At 40.8% G+C, this 24,387-nt stretch overlaps 1 protein-coding gene across 2 annotated transcripts; it reads right to left on the reverse strand.

The window, feature by feature from the left end:
* Window positions 1-103: 103 nt before the first annotated feature.
* Window positions 104-23,497, reverse strand: ocrl (OCRL inositol polyphosphate-5-phosphatase). 2 transcript variants are annotated; one of them, XM_072663136.1, is made up of 24 exons: window positions 22,840-23,497; window positions 21,644-21,723; window positions 17,979-18,070; window positions 17,587-17,625; window positions 17,248-17,361; window positions 15,316-15,483; window positions 14,940-15,174; window positions 14,688-14,849; window positions 14,494-14,595; window positions 14,184-14,298; window positions 12,892-13,008; window positions 12,572-12,753; window positions 11,672-11,783; window positions 11,278-11,387; window positions 11,046-11,181; window positions 10,798-10,908; window positions 10,063-10,228; window positions 8,378-8,613; window positions 7,550-7,573; window positions 6,359-6,475; window positions 6,193-6,277; window positions 5,503-5,630; window positions 4,327-4,438; window positions 104-4,203 (listed from the first exon to the last, which is right to left on the reverse strand). In XM_072663136.1, the coding sequence occupies exons 1-24, from the start codon at window positions 22,879-22,881 to the stop codon at window positions 4,079-4,081; spliced, it is 2,910 nt and encodes a 969-aa protein (XP_072519237.1). In that variant the 5' UTR covers window positions 22,882-23,497; the 3' UTR covers window positions 104-4,078. The 2 variants fall into 2 exon arrangements, with proteins under 2 accessions (XP_072519237.1, XP_072519238.1); XM_072663137.1 differs by lacking the exon at window positions 7,550-7,573 and having other exon boundaries at window positions 22,840-23,496.
* Window positions 23,498-24,387: the final 890 nt, after the last annotated feature.

Genomic DNA, 24,387 nt, shown 5'->3' on the forward strand with positions numbered 1-24,387 from the left:
CTGAGCAACCATTGGGAACATCCACAATGTCTCACAGAAACATGGAAATATGAATTGGCATCTTTTACAGACTAATGCAAATGAAATCCCAAACCCAAAGAAAGGACTTTATATTTTTATTTCCATTAAATAAGTTAAAAGTACCAAAAAAAGGAGAAAAATGACAGATGTGCAAGGATTCAGTTGCATATTGTACCATTACTGTAGGACAACTCATAGCACAATGAGACATAAAAACACACAAAAACAAACAAAAATAAGGTACAAGTGAGTAATGCTTCAATTAAAATCTCCCAGAGATTGCGTGGAGTGGGACTGGTAGCCTCACGGAACCAAAAACTTTGTGCGAATGAGAAGTCCGTCTGGAATCTCAGCTCCACCGGCTCTCGAACAATGGCGCTCATTCCTTCCAGAGACGTCATCCACTGGCAATGCTGAGCAAGTGCTTTAAGCTTTGAGTAAAGCAGCAGTCTAGAGCCAGGCCCTTTTCAGGAATCTACTTATGGCCTCAGCCTTGGAGGAAGTTACAAAACAAGCAGGCTGGCTCAGCGGGTGACTAAACCTAGCCGCAGACCGAGGCCTGCGAGGACGCCAGACATGGCTAATTGGTCAGGCAGAGCAGAGAACAGCAGGGCTGAGCTTGAGGCAGTTTTAAAGTGGGCGAGTGGGAGAGCAGTAGTGTCCAGTGGCAGAAGGCTGTGGATTTCGAACACTAACAGGATGCCATGTTGAGAGCTTTCAAGGCGAAAAGAGCGCATACTAAACTTAAACTCGAGGATGTGCTGAGTCCTTTTCTCATCTTTTTTTCCATGCTATTTTCAGCATGTCTGCCAAAACAAACATGGGGCTTTAAGAATTCATGCCAGCCAGTCAGGGACAGACACTAGCAGCTTGTCTGATAACATCAGCCACGCGTTTCTAGTACTCGTCTGAACATTCTCAGCTCTCTGTACAAATACTACTGTTCATTTTCTGACGTGATTAAACGTCAAACAGGTTTCACTACCCCTCATTGGATGTTTATCAGAGCACAGTGGCTTCCAACGTCCCATAAGTCCCAAAGTTACATTGTGAGTAAGAGAATAGCCTAAAATACAATCACCCACTTACAGCCACGCCAAAAAAGAAAGAAAGAAAGAAAGAAAGAAAAAGAAAAAAAACCCCAAGAGATAACATAATAGCAGTAACACAGACTCCTGACTGAAACAGTGATGCACAAACTGTAGAGAGCAATGTAAAATGGGGAATTCCAACTTTTTTCACCTTCCTAACGTATCTGGCCTTTGGTCAATAAAAGCCGGATTTGGTTTAGGCCAATGACATCATGTGTTCTTTGTCAACGGTCAAGGCGTTTTGTAAGTCGCACACTACATTGCATTTTTACAACATGTTTAAAAAGACCTACTACAGACTGGACTACAGAAACAGAGCTTCCTTGAAGGGACAGCTTCTGTTGATTAGTGTACTATATATATATATATATATATATATATATATATATATATATATATATATATATATATATATATATATATATATATATATATATATATATAGTCTCAATGTTCAGGCAGAGCACCATTCTGTACTATTAAAGAAACAGTCTGGCAAGAAAAATTGAATTAACCTGCTCTGTGACTTAACCCTGACTCAATCCCAAAACATTTGATGCTTTATTATCATTTGCTGTTTGCTTCTTTTGTTTACAATGGGAGACGCTAGGCTAACAATGCTAGGAAACACTGGCCGTGGACTGTCACCAAACTCATTTCAGGAAATACGTGCCCAACTCTTCATTTACCAGCTTCAAAAATTATTCAAAAAGCTATGTAGACAAGCTGTTAAATAAAAATAAATAAAAACATAAAATGATTACCACATTTAGTAAAGCATGGTTAGACTTCATTTAACAAGTAATCTAAAACCAGAACTACATAATCACCATTATTATTATTACCACTAAATTAATTCCAGCTTTACTATTAAGCTTTCAAATTGGAGGACGATACGCAAAACAATGTGGTTAAAAGTGGTTCTGGTTCCTCAAAATGAAGCAGCTCATTGTTGTCTTTACAGACAGGTTTTGTCTCAACCACACTGATTTGCCTGCACCAAACTAATGAAGATCTAAATGCATGAGATGGATTTGGCCACGTATTTACAGAGATGAGACTGTCTAAAGCCTAAAGCCTGGTTCTCATTAGCCTAGCATCTCCTGTTCCTAAATAAAGACGCAAACTTCCGATACCCGTCACGGTTTGCCGTGTTTGCTGATAATCCGATCATTCCATGTTAATTTGATTTTCGGCCTTTAGACTGTTCCTTTAAGGGTACTAAAGAGGGGGAAAAACTGGAATTCCCCTTAAGGGGTATGTGAGTGAGCACTGTGTGTACAGCCATCATGACACACATAATTGCACACATGGTATAGTAATGCTTACACAAAAGACAGGGGACACGTTACATGTCAACATTAATACACGAGACATTATATTAAAATCTCCAGTAGGTACAGGACTACACATTTACATCAGGTAAGAGATCAGTGAGGTATGACACTTCCTGCAAAAGAGAAAGGTTAAAGAAGGTTACGGAGTAAACCACTGGAAACATGATGAGCTTAGTTCACTGAAATGCACACACACCCCACAGTATTCTGAATTGTAGAGATTTAGGTTTTGACAAAGGCTCACTGTCACCATGTTTTAAAGTAACACTCCAGTGTTTTTTTTCAACAGCATCTCTCTCTCTGCCTCTTCTGTAGCGTTCATTAGATTACCACAGACAGAAACTATGAAAGCCCATTGGCTTCCGCTAAACATGGGATTTGAGTCAATGTGTTTCTGTTAGTTTAGAATGGAAACACGTCAAATTGTGGTCGGTGGTGATCGAATGTGTGTTACAGATGCAGTAGCTCGAGATAAGACTGAAACACACTGGGCTCCTCTAACAGCATTTTTTTTCTGTACTGGTTAGAAGACTACATAGGATTTTACCAGCTAAACAGGATTTCACCAGCTAAACAGGCTAAACCAGCACAAACGCTCTAGTGTCACCTTGGATCTGAAAGCAAATTCCAATGTATATTATGGAGGAGGAGATCTTACTGAGCTCTGAGGAGATCCCAATGCAGAAACAAAAATTACAGATTAGGAAGAACAAAAATATATAAATAAACAGTTTTTACACTACAACAGACACCACCATTACTCAGGAACACGGTCACAGAAAGCAAGCCTCCAAAAGATAATCGATTGTCTAAGTCACCTTTCAAGAAAACACCACCCCTACCCACTAAAGTCACACCAAGCGGGACAGTCTTTCTGCAGTTACAGGGTCATCTCCCACACTGCTCGTGCCTGGAGAAGGAATGAAAGGTGCCTCAAGCTATGACTGTTCAGTTGGAGAAAGCATTCAGAAAGAACGCTGCAGTCTTTTCACCGCTCTTATTTAGTGTACAAGTCATCTGAATCTGTGTACAGATGTGAAAACACACAAACATACATATTTTATAGTTGTGTGTGTATAATATATAGATATATATATTTCACACACACACACACACACACACACACACACACACACACACACACACACACACACACACACACACACCAGGTGAACAGTTTTTGGTTTTGGCATCGAAACATCCCACCAGAGGTCAAAAAGGCCAGACTAAGGTCATCAAGGCCAGACTAAGTATTGAGCCACTGAAGCTCTCAGAGCCACACCAGTCCAAGCTACAATGGCGTGATTTCAGCAATAAGGAGGCCTCCAAGAGATGAACAGCACACCAGAGCCAACAAGCAGTGTCTGTGCAAAAAGAGGCTCAATTCAGTCATTCAGACAATTCATCTTTCCATCCCATGAGCCATCGTAGTGTGGGGTGGGTCCAATGATGTCTAGTGGATTATGCCATTCATTCACGCTCACACACACACACACACACACACACACACACACACACACACACACACACACACACACACACACACACACACCCCTAAACTCTCTTGCGTCACCAGGTCACCACTGGATGGACATATGAACGTATGACCTATGATCTCTGAATGGCTCCTCAGTCCTCATCACTGCCCATGAGAAATCCTAAGATGAAGTCATTGGCTCTCTGCCGCTCGTTTGGTGTCTGCCTGCCACTAAGGTTTGGTGGTGGCCGGATCAGAAGGCTTGCGAAGAGGGTAGCTGAATGAGGATACAAAATGAAAGACTAAATTGAGACAACTTTAACAAAACAAAACAAAAAAACAATTATGATAGCAGTGCAGTACGTTAGTGCAGGTAAGCGAGAGTGAGATAGTGACGGACCTAGAAGATTGGCAGTGAGGTTGTTGTCAATCGAGTGCTTGAGCAGTTCTCTCAGGAAAGCCATCAAGTAGCGGAACACATTGCGGTGAGCTCGAGGGAGCTGAGATATTAACTGTTAAAAACAGAAATAGAAACAATAACCATCATTTTATTGCCCAAAATTAATAATATAAAATTAGTGGATACATTTTAAAACACCCTAAAATTCGATCAATAATTCATGCTTGATAAGATTCATTTCTAGCAACAACAATATATAAATGTAACAGGTGCATCCCTGAACCATGACCCTGCTTTAACTTTTGGTTAACTATGTTAGGAATGAACAGTTTAGGCAGAAACAAAATAAGCTTGTGTTTATCAGCCAATTAGCGGTAAACCATAGACTGAACTGCTAAATGCTGAACAGGGCTATGGAGAGTACAATGGTGCCAATTATGCTAGCGATAGCATTGCAGACTAATAACTTTGGTCAACACACCACAGACTATATTCAATTCTGTCTTTCCATCACAGAAACACCAGTCACAAGACTTTACTTGTTCAGAAGCAAGCCTTTGCCTTTATACACCCGATTTGTCAGTGGAACACAAGTAGCTATTTCAGCCTGCATGCTAAAAAACGAGAGCAAGATCTACCTAACAGCTTAACGTTCAACATCCAACTGTCATGCCCTTAAATATGGGTCTTTACCACATCAACCTTCATTTGTGGAGTATTTCGCCAAAATCAAACATGTGCCATTAGCTTTTAGAAGCTATTGCTACTGTGACATTTAGCCAGTTAGCCTCTCTAAAATCCTATTTGTTTGTTATTGACAGTTAGATATTAGATATTAGACATTAGATAAATATAGAATATAAAAGTTTGACAACTGCAATCGCAATTCTACTACTATATTCGAGCAAAATTAAAGCTCTGAACATTCAACCTGCTAGCTAATTTCCTGTTGCCCAGTCATAATCCTCTTATTAGCATATTATACTTATAGACTTATTAATGTTTATTTGTTTGTTATTAATGTTTATTTGTTTTTTACCAAAGTACACTGATTTACAGTCAATCACTAAGTTACATATTAATAATGAACCACTCTAGAGGTTTTCCCCATTTAGAACCATGGTTCTGAGTGCAGGGAGCAGTTGGACCTGTGAGATGTGCCGTTTGTGTGTGTACCTGTTTACAGAGGCGGCTGTCGTGTGAGCATTCGAGACACCGGTGATAGAGCTCATAACACACCACTGGCTCAGGCAGAGCCTCCAAGAAGATCAACAGCGCCTCAGCCACTGAGTGGTTACAGCCAGCTGACACAGACAGTTAGGGACCACACACACAAACCAAACACCCAATCCAGCAATCCAGCTGACGAATTGCCATGGAGACATTTAGCACAACCCAAGAATGTAGGACAAATTGGACAGAGAGGACATGCATGCTAATGTGCAAAGACAGGCTGAGTGAAAGAGTAAAGCAGGCAAGAGAAAAAGAAAGGGAGCAAGGCGGAGGGTGCGAGCCCCATTACAGTAGGATAGAATAAGCTCTAAGGCTCTTTGCCAAAAACACTCAGTCTAAGAGGAGCCAGGTTACAGAGTGCGGAGTTAAATTATGTGGGAGAGTACAGCTTAGGCAGAGCACTTAGGAGGAGCGCACTCATTCAATAAGCTGGCAGAGACTGGCATTGTATTTCAACAAGAAGAAAAACACGTCACTGCAGATGCTTGTCCTATAACATGGCAACATGCAGTGCAGTGGACATTCAGGGATCTACAGGGAAAGATTTAATTCAACATACAACCTCCACAATTTAATGTATGCGACACAGCAGTTCTGTAATGGTATAGTATTGATCGGTAGGTGAAAGGATACGGATAGAGTCGGGAATACTAGTGTCCAAGCAGTCAATGATACTCTGCAACTCGTCTTGCAGGCCAGGGGTCTGGAAAAGCTCCTCCTAGACAGAAATTATTCATCATCCTGGAGTTTAATCCAAAAAAATCATCCAAAGTCAATCAATGGATGGTAAAACGTTTACCTGCTGACACGCCTTGGTGAAAAGATGGTTAACCAGCAGCCAGATCTCCTTGGGGATTTTCAAGGGTTTGTCTTCTGTGTTAGTGCTGTCCAACAGGAAGTTCATCCGGGACTTTTCCTGAACAATGCATAAACGTTAATTACGTTAAAATTAAGCAAACATGATCAGATTTTTATCAGATTTATTTTTTACTTTAGTTAATACATGATTCAAGGGGTGGGGTGTATTTCATACATCAGAGATTAGAGGTTAAGAGAGTCACACATTATTTACAGGGATAAGTGGCACTGGAGGAGGGCCATTTTGTACAAGACCTATCACATTCCTTTAGACACTGTAACCGGATCCAGGCAAACTCTGAAACAAGGCCAAAAATAAGCCCTGGGAATGAGATCGCTCTCTCTCTCACACACACATTCTCAAGCAGGGGTGCCTAATCCTGGCTCCGGGGATCTACTACCCTGGAGAGTTCAGATTCAACATACTTGCCTGTAATATTTAGATGTCCCTTCCTTAACTGATCAGGTGTCAGATTAGGATTGGAGCTAAACCAAGAACTCTACAGGATAGTAGATATTCGGGAACAGGACTGGATACCCCCTGAGCTAGACAGACACTTAAACAGAGAAAAGCGATGGTCCACAGATTCTCATGTTGATTCAGGGAGGTTCATGCTGTTGTAAGAAGCGTGGCATCAAGCTTTTTATTCTGTGGGACTAACAGTATCTGACCTGTTCCAACAAAACACCTCTGCAACCTCTGTAAACTCAGGAATACTAAAGCCTGAATTACAAACTCCATGATTTATTAGACCAGTTCTATGATCCTACAGGCTATTTATTCAATGAGGCATTACATCAGTGGCTGCTGAGAAATAGCTGCAGTATGACCTAAAAGGCTGAGATATGTACGCCTGAGTCAGAGCATAAACTCTTATTTGCAGCTGAGCAGCACACTGAGCTGGACTAATGTTTTTAAACGGGTTCTCATGGGCGTGGAGGGAGGAGAATGGCTGTTAAAGGAGGTATTAATTTGCAGTAGACTTCTGCAGGTTGATTCCACATAAGCAAGCATGCGAGACATGAAAGCAAATCACATGTAGACGCACATGGACACCAAACTTGACCGCACGCACTTCTGTATTGGGGCTGTTAAGGCTAAAACATGGCAGCAGTCCTTACAGAACATTACCTTTTCCATGTAGCTATCCTCCCCCTGGGTATCATGCAGTCCCCAAGAGTCATTGATTGGAAAGGAGTGGCCAATGCACAGAGAATGAAAAGAGGAAAGGAAGGACAACAGAGAAATTGCATAACCAGTGAGATGTATTGCATAAGATATGGTAAGCACTTTTCCCCTCTCCACCAGCGAGAAGTCAGAGAAGCAGATCAGCAGAAACGAAAGAAATTATTTCAAGAAGATCTACTACAATCTCAAGGATAGATGTGAGGTAGACCTCTGTGGATAGAAAAATGGCATGATAATAAGTGCATGTAGAGATAGAGTAATATGGAGAACAGTGGGAATGTGCTGAATGATGACTAGAAGATAGCGAACATGCTGTAATGTTTAGGAAAGCTTTTCAGAGAAAATGCTGCTTCCTCATTTTTTTTAGGTGATCTCGAAACAAGGCTGTAGTGACTGTCCACTACTACTGGAAACCAAAGCCTGATGCAAGCACATTCGTTTCTACATTTATGGGAAGCTTTTATTTAAAATAGATATCCTAGGCCAATTTCTGAATGTTGGGTTCCTGTACTTGCCCAACAACTGCCTACTATGAAAACACAGCTATTGGATAGACTAATGATTTAGGGACTGGCTCACTGTTATGTCAGGTATGCTGACATTTCATAATGTTTTAAGAGGCATAATTGTGGCATTTAAAATGAACAGCGAATTTACATATCTGATATGAACTCATATGACTTATGAATTTTTCATAGTTGGAAATGCAACGAATCATGCACCCTGTAAACAGCAGTTTTGAAAAGCCTGTGATTGTGGTCTATGTCTCACCAAGTCGATGAGTTTGGTGATCGGGATTTCCCGGATGGGTTTCTTCATGCGGCACAGCGTCTCCAAAGAGGTTCCGAAACAGCTGGGCAGGTAGTTCCCAGACACAGTGATGAAGTAGTCTTTCCCTCTGTCCAGGTGCAACACTAAAATGTCCTCAATTTTATCCTCTCCGGAATTGAGCAAAGTTACTGAGTCTTTACTCACATACACCTCCAGGGTGATGTCAATGTACTCGTCTGCAAAAGAGGAAAAACTAGAACTAGGGCTGCACAATGCTGGATTAAAACGGACTGCGATATAACAAATAATAATAATAATAATAATAAAAAAACAAAACAGGAATTTATTTTCAATAACGGATTGAAAATAATAACGGACAGATGTCAATAAAGCGACCTGTCATGATATTAATAATGGGCTCATTATACAAGATTGGACTGAAATGAATGATATATCTACCTATCTGCATTATAGAAAATGAGAACAATGTAAATATTCCCTCTCAAGTAAGTTGTAGCATGACCTGTTTGAATGAATTTTTATGTGACTGTGAACATCCTACGATGTGACTTCTGCACATGTGTACACTGCAATGACAAGAATGACACAATATACAGCCCCACACCGACCAACAGTAGAACATACTAGGGGGAAACAAATCAACCAACATTTTCCAAATGTTAATTCATACTGATGTTATGTTGACTAAATGCAAAAGGGGAACCTCGGAAGTGCAGAAGTGCAGTACTAGACAGTATGCCAGTACCAGACAGAGACCCAAGGTGGATAAGCAAGACACCCAACAGATACCCTCTGCATTAAAAGCTAGCCTATAGAAGCACTTTGGCTCCTATGAAGTCAAAGACAAAAAAGACCTGGACAAGAGCCACACTATATGCAAATTTTGTCACGACAAACATATAGACACTGAATACAAATGCAAATCCTTGGCACCAAGAGTTTTTCGTTGCTGCCAACCAAATGACCACAGAGCCTGCCAATGACCTACCAAACGCAGAAAGAGCAAAGAGAATACAAACTCTGTTGTGCTTTATTGCTAATATATGTGTCAAGGTGTTTTTCCACCACAGCCCCACTGCAGAACCGTCCAGTTGACTTGCCACATCACTTCCATTTGTTTTAATAATATGTTGGAAGAAAATATTTATTAAGGATCTTTACAAATACTTTGCTTCATATGTAGCGGGTAGAGTGACACAGTGAGGGGAAAGGGGGGGAGAGGGAACAAAAATAAAAGAAATCCTGTATAGAAAAAAGATTAAAAATCATTTTAGAAATGAAATCACAGCCCTTTGAATTGAATAGTGGTCAACAGACCTTAACCACCAATAGCTTCCTAAGATTTTTAAATTTGTTCTTAAGCATCCTAAAAACGTCTGTCAGATTCATGAGGTGTTTTTAAACTGCAGAGCTGTTCACAGCTTTGTTCTTACAACAATGGATCCCACTGCACTACACAAATCTCGAATAAATAAACACTGAGGAATATCGGAACTCTGTGAAAACGGTATAAGTGGGTCTTAACAAGAAATTTCTTTATAAGAAGGGTTGGTCAGGGAGTCCCAATGTTTTTTGGTAACACTGAAAATATGCCAAAAGCAATTGATCACATGCACAAACATAGTAAACGCAATAAAAAGGTCATAGGTGTGATAGTCACTTACTAGGGTCCAGCAGACCTTCACTGGGTTCAGCTCGCAACCAAGGTTTGCAATACTGAGAGTCTGTGAGCTTGGGAATAAATGCGAAGGTACAGGGCACCTGGCCATCATTAGTGATCCGAAAATTCTGCCTCTGCAGTTGACGGAACTTCACATTCTCAAAGGTGAACTGCACAAGATGAGAAGCCAGAACATAGGTTAGGTGAAGGTACTCGCACATAAAAGAGGTTCTTACAGGGGTATAAGAACATATTGTCGCTGTCCAATGAAAAACATACATCTCCAAAACGACACCCAACCTAACGGCAATGAATGACTTTCTATGAAAGTCAATGTAAAATATTTGAATCCAAGTACATTTTGAGCATTTCAATTGGTCCATTCATATTGAATTATTTACACACTGTACATAGCAGCTACTACATTCAAACAATGGAGAAAACTAAAAATGGATAGCAGTGATATGCTGATTCATCTAAACTTATGTATGTGCTTCCACATTTTATTGATAATGAAACTGCTTTTTACTTTCACTCATACTCCTCTAGCTTCTCTTTATATGAAACAAATGATGAAGACAGTTTTAGTAGAGGAAGTTTAGTTTCAGAGAAAATCTTGCAGGATGCAACCACTATTGATCTAATGCTGATAAGCAGAGGTATCACTTACACTGGATCGAAGGAGTGTGAGGTGTGCATGTGAGGATGTATGCTTCTGTCTGCTGCTCCTGTCACTCACCTCCCTTCGAGTCAATAACAGAGAGGGCAGAAAATCGTTCTCCATCCTATCCATGTCACGAACTATCTCCTCAAATACCTTCTTATAGCGCTGCTCATTCACCATTTTCACCTGCAACACGCACATACACACAAATACACACATTCAGGATAATTTTCAAAGCATGCTGCTGAGTGTTAATCCTTTAGATGCATCTAAAATCTAAAACGTGATTAAAAGAAATGGTATGTAAGCAGACTGAATCTCACCCCAATGCTGAAAAGAGAGCTGACAGGTTTGTGGTCACTGGTCTTTAGCTCCATATGACTGCGGTAGTGCATCTGTTTGACATTGTTTCCTCTCCATAGAATACGATCACACCAAGCTGGGACCCGACACTTCCCACTGAATCAAAATGCAAAGACAACAAATAAAACTGACGGTCAGTCAACTTAAACTTATAAATCTGAAGCCAAAAGTGGGGTTTTGCTACAGTAATACCTTGAATCCCATCTGTCTGATTTTGCGTCATATTTGTAAGTCGGAATGAAATGGATTTCCCCCTCCATGAAGTCGGTGAAGGCGCGCTTCGTTTGTCTCTGGATGTTCAGCTGAAAAACAAAAGAGAAAATAAGTATGACTGAAGTGGCACTCTAAAGGATAGTGGAAATCTCTGTACAGTTCAGACCACTCTAACGTGACTGTGGTGTAAAAATATAATAAAAAAGGAAACAGGAACAATAACAACAAGGGATTCCACTCGCTGACTGAATTAGAGTTCCGAGAGGGATTGCAGAACTGAGAAGCTATAAACTTACTATGTTCAGAGCGACTTCCCTCCTTTAGGTTACGATTTATTTTGAAACACTAAACACACTCCCTTCTACGTGCCTACCTGATCACACTCTTGGAGCTTCTGCAGCTCATTATCCGCAATGAGCCTCTTCACTTCAGCAGCATCATATACAAACAGTCTGTAGTTCAGATCTCCCAGCCAAATCACCACACTGAAGTAAATGAGAGAGAGCACAAATACTTAACATTTACACAAATACAAACACATTGTCTCTGTTTTGCCAAAATAAACTCATATCTCCAAAATGGCAGCTGTACAGGAGAGGGAATATCTTCCTAACTTTCAATTAGAATCAATATAGAGCATTTCTATTGGTCCATTCATTATGAAATGACAACTGAAATGAAATTCAGATACAATTTGTGTCAAGTTTGGACACCCAAATACAAACAAAAGGCTCAGATGGTTTTTGATGAGGTCTTAGACCTTGATTAGCTAATCAGGCCTAAAGCATGTCAAACTATAATTGGGAACCATCAGCTAAGTAAATAAAGTTCTCTGACGCAGCGGCCATGAGCACAACCATAATCCCCTGACCTAAACATCATAGATTATTTGAGTACCTTGCTGTGCATGCATGACAACAAGAATATCTCAGACCTAAAGGCCTACTTGGAAAAAAAAGGCCAAATCATTATGAGTAGTTTTTCTAAGTTCATAAGATGTTTCATTTTAAAATATGGACTTTTGGCTGCTTTATTTGCATTTATTTTTTGTTATTACAAGCAAAAAATCATATATAAATGGTTTTAAGCAACTTTCTTAGGTGCTGAAGACTTTTGATCTGTGTAGTATGTGTAAACATGTGAGACATATAAGCTCACTCATATCTGACTAGTCTAGAGACGGCAGCCATCTTGTGTCTGAACATCTGTGAAATAAATAAAGATAAGTCACATGATTAATATAAAGAGAACGATTAGGGTTCAGGTAACTCACTCATGTTTGACTATACTGAGTGGTGGGTGCTCCATGAGGTGAAAGCTCATGCGGGCACAAATGTCCTTGTAGTCCTGGTTCCGTCGCTCAAAATCCTCCACATGGGCCGCCAGGTGAGAGTTGACAATGCAGAAGCTGGTGTTGTGGAATACAAACCGCACTGCCACACCTCCTTTGTTTCCCTATAATTGTGCACAGATAAGCAACTCTTTTCTCTAGCTCAATTATATGATAGCAATAAACAACAACAAAACTATTATAAATATAAAAACAACACTTCCTGTCATGACAAACCACAGCCTGTACAAGCATGCACTTACCATTTTATTCATGAGGCCAGTTCCTACAGACTCAGCAGCAACATCTTTGATGTGGTTCTTGTGTTCCTTTTTTACAAATACCACCAGCATCATACCCACCAACCGGATAGTGCGTACCTATGGACAACAACATGAAGGTCTTATAAAATTTAGTTACACAGGGCCAGACATACAGTCGCTCTTGGCCAAAAAGTTCTTGGTGCAAAAGTTCAGGCACACTCAGCATAGCAAAGAAAGTCTCAGAATAGCAAAATCAGGCCTGAGGCATGTAACCAGCTGTACTTAAGAACTGTCAGCTCAATCAAACTCTTGACTCTTTAAACCTTATACGAACACTTAAGCATAGGCTTCTCTAAGCAACTGCTTGACGATCTGAAAAAGCAAGTAACTGAGGTCCTGAAGGCAGGGAAAGGCTATAAGAAGACAGCAGAGATATTTTAGCTTATGGTTTCTACAGTGCAGATCATTTTAAAGAAATCTCATTCTGGAGAACGGAAAAGGTTAAGATTAGCTCCGGAAGACTGAGAAAACTTTCAGACAGAACTACCAATATGCTGGTAAAGCAAGAATGGAGTTAAGCGTGAGATCCACTTTTCCACTGTGGAGTATTGCTTACACAAACACAATCTTTAAAGAAGAGTCTTAAGAAAGAAATATTTTCTTCTCACAAAATTCCATACTTGTAGTACAATACAGAACATCTAGAGAAGCCAGATGATTTTGGAAACAAGTACTGTAGTCTGATGTAGTAAAAACAACTCTTTGGCCACAATCAGCAAAGGCATGTTTGCAGAAAAAGAAACTGCATTTCAAACTGTGAAGCACAGGGCTGGATCGGTCATGCTTTGTAGTCGTGTTGCCACCAGTGGCATTGGCCATAGTGCACAGATGAAGGGAAGAATAGATTCTACAGAACACCAGCAAATTCTGGATGCAAATGTCATGCGCAACTGTGAAAAGGCTGAAGCTGTAAAGAGGATAACCTCTACAACAGAATGGCACTCTCAGTGCCCTGACCTTCACATCATAGAATATATCATTTATGAACAGAACAGAACAGGGGGGCAGAAAGATATCGAACAGAAAGGTGAGGGTTACCTTGCCCAAACTTTTGGACAGGCCACACCAAGGATTTTAATTTTTTATGTTGTGAAAATACTGGGTTTCACTACTTACAAAACAAAACAGCAAAAAATAATGATTACTACTGGCAGCAATAAAGCCTGTGGTGCAAAACAGATGTGTCAAAACGTCAGATTTTGAAACTGAAGCTTTAGTCTGCAATCCCTCACCCGTTTATACTTGGCTTTGCGAGGAAGGCTTCGCTCAACTGCATCAACCCACTGCTGCTCTTTGGATGAGTCCATGTAGAAAAAGGCCTCAGTGCTCAAATCCAATTCTTGAAATCTATCAAATTCACAATAACGTGCTTACAAAACAATTCAAAGAGATCATAATGCACAGTGATCAATCCTGCAGCACCAGATAGTTTAATTCATAGAAAAGTACTAAAATTTAGGCAAATACTCAAGCTACTCAAGCTTTCGCGTGCAAAATCCAGTCATACTGCAGTCATTAACTGTGAAGATTCTGGATACTGACCCCAGTGCATACATATCAGGAGGCTCGGGGTCGGAACATAACCACGGATCCAAACTGCTATCAGGGGACTGACCATTTACATTCCATGTGCCTGCAAAAAATCTAAGAAACAAGAGAGAAGACAGTTAGAACTATAAGGCAGTACCAATTAAAACGAACCATTTTTCAGTAGTAGGCAAAGAAACAATATTAACCTGAAGTTGTGGATGTCCACATACTCCTTCTCCTTCTTGCCCAAGCGGTATTTAAGAAGACCCTCTCTCATACCTGCTTGGCTACTGTACATAGCCTGCCTCATACTGTGTGTTGTTGGACTGTCAGACCAAGAGCTGGATCGCTCTAAAGCGGGACTATACCTGTAGGACCAGAACACTGAATTAATCACGCTAAACCCACTAACATAGGAAGAATCGTCTTTGAAGTGGATTAAGATTTCTAATACTTACTCTTGTCTGATGGGTGTGGTAATTTGCATGGGAGGTGGTCTATCTTTGGGAGGTGGGCCGGCTACAGAAGCAGCTGAGGAGGGCCCTTTTCGAGGAGGAAGGGGAGGTACGGGGGGAGGCTCCCTCTGAGCAACTAAACGGTTTTGTTGGTTCTTCTTTTCTTCTACTTTGGAAACATGGTTGAGCTTCTCAAAACCAAAATCTGTCTCAAGCGAGACTCCAGGTTTGGCAGAATCTGGGGGAAAAGAACAGTATTGTCTACATTGGCAGATGACTGATTGGATCCATCTTTCATACCACAAAATAAATTGAGAAATCACTTAAAATGAATCATATGATTCAGAGAATAATAAATAAATTTGTTACTGTCCAGTACCTAAAGGCTTTCCTATAGTGCTGTTGTTGGTGCTGCCTTGTACCAAGTTCTTGGAGGCATTGACTGCTGGTTTAGAGGTGCCTCTCTGAGGAGGGACTGGGAGAGGGGCTTTGACAGGAGCAGGAACAACAGGCTCTATCTTTCTCGGTAGTGAACTTTTACCTTCAACTAGAAAAAAGATTGATGATGCCATTAGTCAAACTTACCACAATTACTAGTTAACAGAACATTTATAGATTTTTTGTTAGCTAATTCTTCATTGAGAAACTCACTGACAAAATGAATGCAACAGGTTTCATAGATTAACATTCTCAGGTCTCTGTAAAAATAGTGATACAGTACTGACAAGGACGCAGCAGTCCCTTGTTCAGCCACTAGATTGAACTACTAAGCACACATGTCTGCAGACATTTATTAAAACCAGTGCTGTACTTTGCTCCGTGTTATGGCATTTTATTAAAAATATTTTACCGTATCTTTTGTATACCGTATAATTTTGTTGGTCTCGGGCCGCTATCCGATCCTAGTTTCAGACTGGTGTATCCCTATTATTTATTATTTAGTTTTTTAGTTTTTTAGACACGTCATGACCGCTATTAATCATATCAGACATGATAGAAGTGATTAATTAAATGTCATATCTTAAAACCACATCTTTGTTTTAATGACACCTGTTTACACAAAACAACTAGCTGACGAAGGACAGACAGCAAATTAAAAGACAGCAACAAGTCTGGAAAAGGGCTCACTGACGTAAGAACTGCTGCTACACGGCAGCTTTTCGTGACCTTTGCTTTTAACAGATTAACCACTAGAAGCTGGGTAAAAATGCTTACTGGATGCTGGAAACAAGAAGAGCAGGTTCTGTAGCTTGGGTCTTTTTATAGAAAGAAAAAGAACAAACAAAAGAAAATATCCCTCCTTTCCTCAACTCATTTCTTCAGATCAGTTCAGCTTCCACGTACAATACTATCTTCTGCATCTAATTAAGAATGACCTCAAAATTACTGAAACACGTGAGGGGCCAACAGGTTTCTTGAGAAAACAGTGACACGCAGATTATTAACCACACGCGGATGGACTGCCCTATTCAGAGGAAACGGAAGAACCGTGGCACAGAGTTTCGATGACTGTCACACTGTGCCACGCTAATGACTCATCTGCAGTTAACACCAACATCTACTAATGAGAACACCCTTAGTTCTTGCAATTTAGCACACACTGCAGCCTTTCAGAATATGCTGGATCTTTAAATGCTTTCCACATTTGAATGGACATGAAACACTGTTTGCATACAGCACACAGACGTTTACAGGGTAAAGACAACAGCAAATATCTGTGTGTGATAATCTGCAGTCCGGGAGAGTTTTAGTGCAGCAACAGTCATTTTCCTGTTCAAACACACCTGATTCAATTCGGCACACTGTTACCAGGTGTGTAGCAGGTATGTCCGTTTAGGGAAATTTTCAAACTGTACCGGACTCCGGCTCTGTATGGCTGGTTTTACCTCACGTACACAGAATACAGAACACTATATGCAGAACAATGTAATCCCACTACCTGTTTAAAACCAAGCATCGTTGCAGAGCAGTATCACCACTACATACAACAATTACAGCAGTAGAATATATAATAACTCATAATATTAATATACTACTATAGAAAGAAACATATAAAAAACATTTTATTTGGCATGAATGTGAGAACTCTTTCTTACAGCCTCAAACAAGCAAAAACTGATTTCCTATGAAATAACAGAACAGCATTCCAGCTACATAACAGGAAAAAAAAAAAAACACATCAAATTGAGGTCAAATTCCTCCAACGAGCACACTTTCCTGGAAAGCTCATGCCTCTGTTCAGGTTAATGACCTTGGTGAGTAAGAAAAGGCGGGAGTTGCTAAATAATCAAGCGAGTTTGAGTATTCTCACCTTGCTGCTTAGCCTTCATCACCTGCTGGAAAAACGTATGCGTTCGCTCTTCATCCTGCAATTCCAGTAACAACTCCGGAGTCCGTTCCCCTCGTATACGGATTTTCACCGTTGCTGCCAGAGAAAAGGGGGAGGCATAGGTGCTTTTTGAACAGGTACAATATACAAGTAATATAGGTAATGTTCATCAGCTGGTTACTGATAGAAATCAGACTGGGTACACAAAGAAAGAACTACTAAAATGAAAAGGAAGCATATTGGCAAGAACTGTAATCACTGTCAACCTTATAAATACTATTTAAAAACTACATAGGACAGAACTTCGTTGATTATACTTACTGCTTATTGAAATGTCAATGAGAAGAGCCTCCTCAGCTTCTGAAGAAAGGAATACAAAAAGGCGTTAAAGGGAGTTCCGAATTCACTGTGCAAAGGTTGCTAGGGGTTGGACTACTGTAGAGAAAACATTTCCTACAGGCTCTCTAATAAATGTTTACCTTCAAATTTATGAGGAGGCGGGGGTAGGGACTTTCAAACTCTTAAAAACTGCTCTGTTTAGCAAATACTAGATCACTTTCAATGTCAATGAATAAGAGGATTAAGGCAGGATAAGCTGCTGCTTTTGTCATCATGCTCAGGTTTTTCCACTCACCATAACCAAAACATAAATAAAAAAAATGATAATACAGACAAAGCTCTGAAGGACTGCAGGCAGTATAGCAGGCACTTACCTCGAACCATTTGAAAGTGCCCATTAATAGGTATGGACAATTGGGGCACTGGGGTGGACACAACTGCTTCCGGATTTGCCAAAACACCCAACCTGAAAGACAAAATTCATTCATTTGATATGTTTCTATACAATATCAAATGATTCTGTACTCCAGTACTTCACTCTAGAGCAAGCATTACAAGTACAAAATGCTGACAGTAGAACCCAGTACACTTTAAATCAGCCTCTGTAATCAGCTGTATTTCACTCTCAGTACTAGCTAACAATCACAGAAATTTCCACGGACTGTACTGCGAGCAGGATGAGTAATCTCAGTTGTTCTTGTAGTTGTTCCCTACAGATCACATTCATGTGACATTCATGTATATATCCTCCATCCTGTCAGAATCATATGGCTGCACCTTATAACTACAGTACGTGATACAGAAATATCAATTTGTGATGTGTCTGTGATGAGTTGGGTTGTAGGTTGTTCAGTAGCAAATACAATATGTCATAATTATGTAGAATATTATTATTTTATGTAGTTGTTCCATATTTATCCATTTTGTGCCATTCTAAACCAAAACTTAGCATACTTTAACTGCAGCCATCTCCTTCCATGTTAACCATCTCCGCAGGCACAACGTTAGGTCGTAAAGTTTGTTTTTGAAGGCACAAACATAGCAGGCTAAATAAATGCATGCAGGGTTAATTACTGGTCACTTACAAGTGTGCCTTGCGACTTGCTCAAACTTCAGAAATCTGATTACTGTGGGTTGGGGGGGGGAAATCAGTGCCTTTACAACTGGAGCCAAGACTACAAACTCTGTCCTGCTGCTGATCTCTCTTTACACCTAAATATCCCCCCAAAAACAGCCCTCAGCTTTTACAAACCACAGAACTACAGCCTTAAACTACAGCACCAACTCAATCAAATTAAACACTCAGATTATGGTTATGGAGTTATTCATTAAGAAATGGTTACTTACTGACGTCACGTTGTGGGATGTGGAATTAGACAGCCTAAGAAGCCTTTTTATTATACACTAAGTATTTCTCACTAAATGCTACTCTGTTGTATCTTTAATTTGCTGCACTCATTGAATAAAGCCCAATGACAGTTGGGAGAGAGACCAGAGGCAGAGCCAGAGTCACTGGTAGACTAGTAGACTGGTAGACCCTACTCCCAGTCCAAGCATGTCCCAGACTGCCTTCAGTTTACAGCTTAGCCTAAAGGACCAGAAGCCAAATGGATTTCCCCCTGGATGTCCAGTTCAGTTTTTCACAAATTTACCAGTTATAAGAAATGATAAATAATACTATGATTAACTAGCTAGTTGCCCAACAGCTAGACTACAACTCAGCTGGAGAAAGGGCAAAACACAGGTCCTGACTGCTCCAGCCAAGGATGTCAATCACTTAATTCCTATGTGTAACCTCATGCTCCCTCTTATGATATAGCAGAATATGGTTGTAAAAACTGATTTCTGGGGGAAAATAAACAATGTGCCAGTATTAGCACAAGGACAACGAACTGTTGGAATTAGACACTGGAGATAGAAAGACAGTTTAGAGGAGAAAATCAAGATAGAAAACAAGCTGTTTTGTCATAGTGCATCAGCCAGCAGAGGCACTAGACCTGTGGTGGCTTCACTTTTCAGAGATGTTGCGCTGTCCAGGATTTTACTACAGTCACTGATAAGGCTCGTTGAAATCAATCAGTTGTATTTTTGCCCCAATTTCAGTTCGGTTTTCCTCTGTACTATAAAGGCATGCACATTCAATGTGCCACACTGTACTGTATTTTATTCTTTGTGGTAGCCAAATTGGCTAGCGTACTATTTGCCAAGCCAGCTGTTGCCAACCACAGCTGTTTTTTAGTAATGCTAAAACTCACTGTGTGGCACTGTACTGTGGTGATTAAATATCATTGTATTATGTATATTATGTATTTTTCTGAAAGAGTGCATTTGTTAACCTAGTATGTAAAGTGGGTAGATTGGGACGCAGCAACAACCAGCATAGTAAACAGGAATAGTTAGACTGAGGAGACAACACTGTTTTCAGCTCTCACAGTCAGCTTTTCTAAAGGAAAGTTTTCAAACAGCTCCCATCCCACAACCTGAGCTAAGAATCAGGTCTGGACTTTTTACACATCTACAGCGGAAGAACGTCTGTCTCTGCTTCCCACTACAGGAACTGTTCCATGTGCATTAGGCAAAGGGGCAGCACCTGTGTAGCACACAGATGAGGTACGGCATGACCCACTTTGACTTTTGTGAACAATTACCTGCTCTAATCACACATGGGCTCACCTCAGACATTAGCCGGACTTTGTAATGGAGTAATGTCCAAAACATATGATTTCCATTCACACCTACAGCTCCTCTGGGTTATGTCCAGGAGAGTTCTGGATTACCATGCATGTCTAAAAGAGGCTCTAGAGATGCAGCCATGTCATATATATATATATATATATATATATATATATATATATATATATATATATATATATATATATATATATATATATATATATATATATATAAAAATAAACCTATGCAACAACAGTCTACAGGAAATGCCACGGGCATAAAAGCATGCACTAAAACAACAACAAATGTTAACGTTATTTTAAAGGCAAACTTCTGTTCTTTGTATTTATCTCCTTTCTGCAATGCAGTTTGTGCACTCTGCATTGCAACTTTTCTCATTTTCAACACTTTAAAAGATAGGATTTGTAACAGAATGCCTGTTGTTGTTGTTGTCTTTCCCAGCTGTATAAACCAGCCTAAACAAGAAAAATTCCATGTTAAGCATCTAGAACGGCACTTTCCAGCTTTGACAGCAACACAACCAATTCATCTTGCTTAAGGCTTTTATTATATAAAAATATACATACAAAAGAAAAAGACCCCCCCACCCAACCTTCATTCTGTTTAAGGAGTACACTACACCAGTATCGGTTCCCTGTGCCTATTGTTTGGTGACCACATTCGCAGCCCAAGGCCTTCACTCTGCTGCACACCCAGTGCTCGTAACCCTCTACACCTCATGGCACTGTTCCTCAGCCCAGAGCGAGGCTCAGTGTGTGTGTACACTTTTAATGCAGTTAGAGAGTCTGTGTGCTCATGTGAGGCTTATTAGGCTTTAGGACACCACGGTGGAATGCAGGATAATGGGCAGCATGCTGGCAGGCCAGGAAGCCACTCTCCCTCTTTGCCTCTCACACACAGCCTGTGCAGCCTTACAAACATGCCTGGTAAACACCCTCTGCCTCACTGCACACAGTCTGACACACCTATAGCAACCAAAGCACTTCCACAAATGAGCAAATTCTTTCCGGCTCCAGAGAAGTTAGCTACAATGCCAAAATTGAGACTGTGCCTGCAATCAGCGGCAATAAAGAGGATCATTACACATGAACAGGGCACTTTAAAAGCATAACCGAACAACACCTGATTTTAAGACTGCTTAATAGTCTGTGAGACAAGTAAACTAAGCGCATAAGAATAAAAGAGTGTCGCAAAAACACAACAGAACACAACAACAACAAGCAGGGGCCTAAGAGAGCTTCAAGCTGCTCATTTAATAAAAGATATCCACACACAGCTGGAGATGTACTGCAAAGAGAAACAAGATACATGTAATAGTTGTAAGACTTGAGGAACAGATACTCACGTAAACTGTCCTGAGCGTTCTAGTAAAGAGAGGAGTCTCGGTTCTCGCTGGCCAGCCCTCAGCTCATGCCCCCTCACCGTCTGAACATTGCAATTGAGGAGTCAATGGCACGTGGTGGAGGATAAAGGGAAAAGTTTAAGGGGGGGGGGGGTCTGATCAACAACACTCTACCAGTATGGTTGGACTGGTCTTAAATGGTATGGAATGGTTCAATGAACTGGTTGAAATGGCAGTCGATCAGAGAATACAGGTCAGGTAACTGACATTCACTTCTTTGGTTTGGCACTGGAGCTATAATGCTAATGTAATACAAAAATAAAGTTCACAGCAGATAAAAAACAAAAAAAAAAACAAACAAAAAAAAAACTTAGCTGACAAAGGTTTCTACATGTTCACCACATCAGCCCTGCAGCTGCAGAGCAAAACCAAAAAAGCAAACATCAGACAGCAAACATGTGAACCATGCCTGTAAAGTGTGAGAGCTCTCTCTGTATGTAAACACACTGCCACTGTTTGATGGAGGGGTCACTGCAAGACAAACTACACAGTTCACTTAAACTGTGGTTTGATTCTTGATATAAATCAATTATAAATGTTTTAATTCATCAAGTTAACTCATCAGCTGAATGTCTATTCCCACAGCAGACAGAAAAAAACCCCTCCAATGTCAAAACAACAGGAATGCTTAACAGGAAGCCACTCACAGCTCCTAGAGAGTCGCCTGTCCTGTAGTTAAGATCCGATTACATAGCTAGCTGCTGTGATCGGTGATGAATACCAAGGCAGGGAGTCTCTGGTCTAGTTATATCCTGCAGCTACAAAACAGGTTTAAGATGCGGGTCAATGTTTCTATTATTCATTCTTTTCACATACATGGTACTGCCACTGTCTTCAAATGCAAGCCAAACCTACAGTAAGCAGGCCAGTGGGGCGGGATATAGCTAACACGACAACAGAACGAGGATGTGTTAGCAGCTACCTGAGAGGGATAAACAGAAAGTTGCACATGTGAGCTGGATTTAAATCCATCTATAATCAGGATGTCAGGCTAGCTTACTGACATCGATGGAGCTAGAGCTAGCGCCAGCTAGCTAGACAGCTATAGCTAACTAGATAACTAACGAGCGCCAGCTTCCAGCCGCTGTAACCAGAGTCAACTGCGTTCACACATGGACGCAGCAATTTCCAAAGGATACTGTCAGACATTTCTCCTCGCAGAGTCCGAGGGAAGGATCCATACTGTATGTCGCCAGTTAGTTTTTCTCCATATACTCCAGTCTCTCGCTGACTTACACGGCCAGTTAGCTTGCAAGCAGGCTGCGGAGTCTGGAGGGATATTTCTTTCTCCCAGTGTTTTCTCCTCCAGTCCCCACCCCGGAATGTTCACCCGTGTCGGCCTTCAGCCCGGGATACCGGCTCAATGAAACGCTCTACAGGGAGCTAGCCAGCGCTACCTCGCTGCAAAACCAACCTCTGCCGGACAGAATGAGAGGCTCTTCGTCAAACCGCAGTGTTGTTCATTTGTGTCCACAGAGCTGCTGAGCCAGAGTTCAGTGATCAGAGAAGTCCGAGCAGGCTGCGAACAAAATGACAGACCGACACACACACACACACACCGCTCCTGAGTAGGAATGAGAATGTAGACCGACTCTCTAACGTTTTACAAGTCGAGCTGTCCCTAACATCCTCCAACCTGACAACTGAAGACACTATTTCCAGGCTGTATTTAGCGCCGGACTGTCCGCGCCGCCAGTCAGCGAGCTGTCGACAGGGTTTACCGCTTCATGTTGGTTAGCATTAGCATCGCACCTCCACATCAGCGTGAGAAAACAGCAGGGCCTGCGGGAGCAGCGTCGGGTTCATCCAAACTGCGCACATCGTGCGCATATTCACAACATCTAATTTCTAATGTAATTACAATTACCTTTGTACTATTATAATATTACATACGATTATAAATTCTATATATATGTATGTAGATATTTGGTATGTGATATCAAATGTAAAGAAATGTTCAAAACTATTTGCTGGGTAATTGACCAAAGCTAGATTACAATAAACCCTATGGAAACTCCCAGTCCTAATGAATGACTGTTACAATCCCAAAAGAGAAAAAATGACCATGAGTCAAACTTTAAAATGGAACAGATATAAATTTTACTTAAAATTGTGGGGCAGTGGTGGCTCAGTGGTTAGAGCGCCAGGATATTGATAACAGGGTTGTGGGTTCGATTCCCGGACTGTTGGGCCCTTGAGCAAGGCCCTTTACCCTCTCTGCTCCCTGGGTGCTGGAGTTGGCTGCCCACCGCTCTGGATGTGTACTCACTGTCCCTAACACGTGTGTGAGTGTGTGTTCACTACCAGATGGGTTAAATGCGGAGGACACATTTCACTGTATGGTGTACACTGTACAGTGACAAATACATGCACCTTTACCTTACACATTTACACACACTCACAGAGCTATAGGGAGGTGGGGGATAAGAGCACCCTTGGCCATCACCTCATCAACACAGACAAGGCAGTTATATATTTATGCAAACTATATCCATAAAAGAAAGATTTGTGTATATGATCATGTTAGCAGTGTCTATTTAACATCTCCTTGTTCAGCTCAATTGACCGTGAATGGCTCCACTCTGGCTGCTAACCCAACACCAGTCATTCCTTATGGGTCTTACAGCTTCGGAAAAGGTTAAAAACTAACAAGCTTATAAACTTTTATGCAGGTTATGAGCACGTTA

This window comes from Salminus brasiliensis, chromosome 19, assembly GCF_030463535.1.
Source record: "Salminus brasiliensis chromosome 19, fSalBra1.hap2, whole genome shotgun sequence".
Taxonomy (NCBI): Eukaryota; Metazoa; Chordata; class Actinopteri; order Characiformes; family Bryconidae; genus Salminus; species Salminus brasiliensis.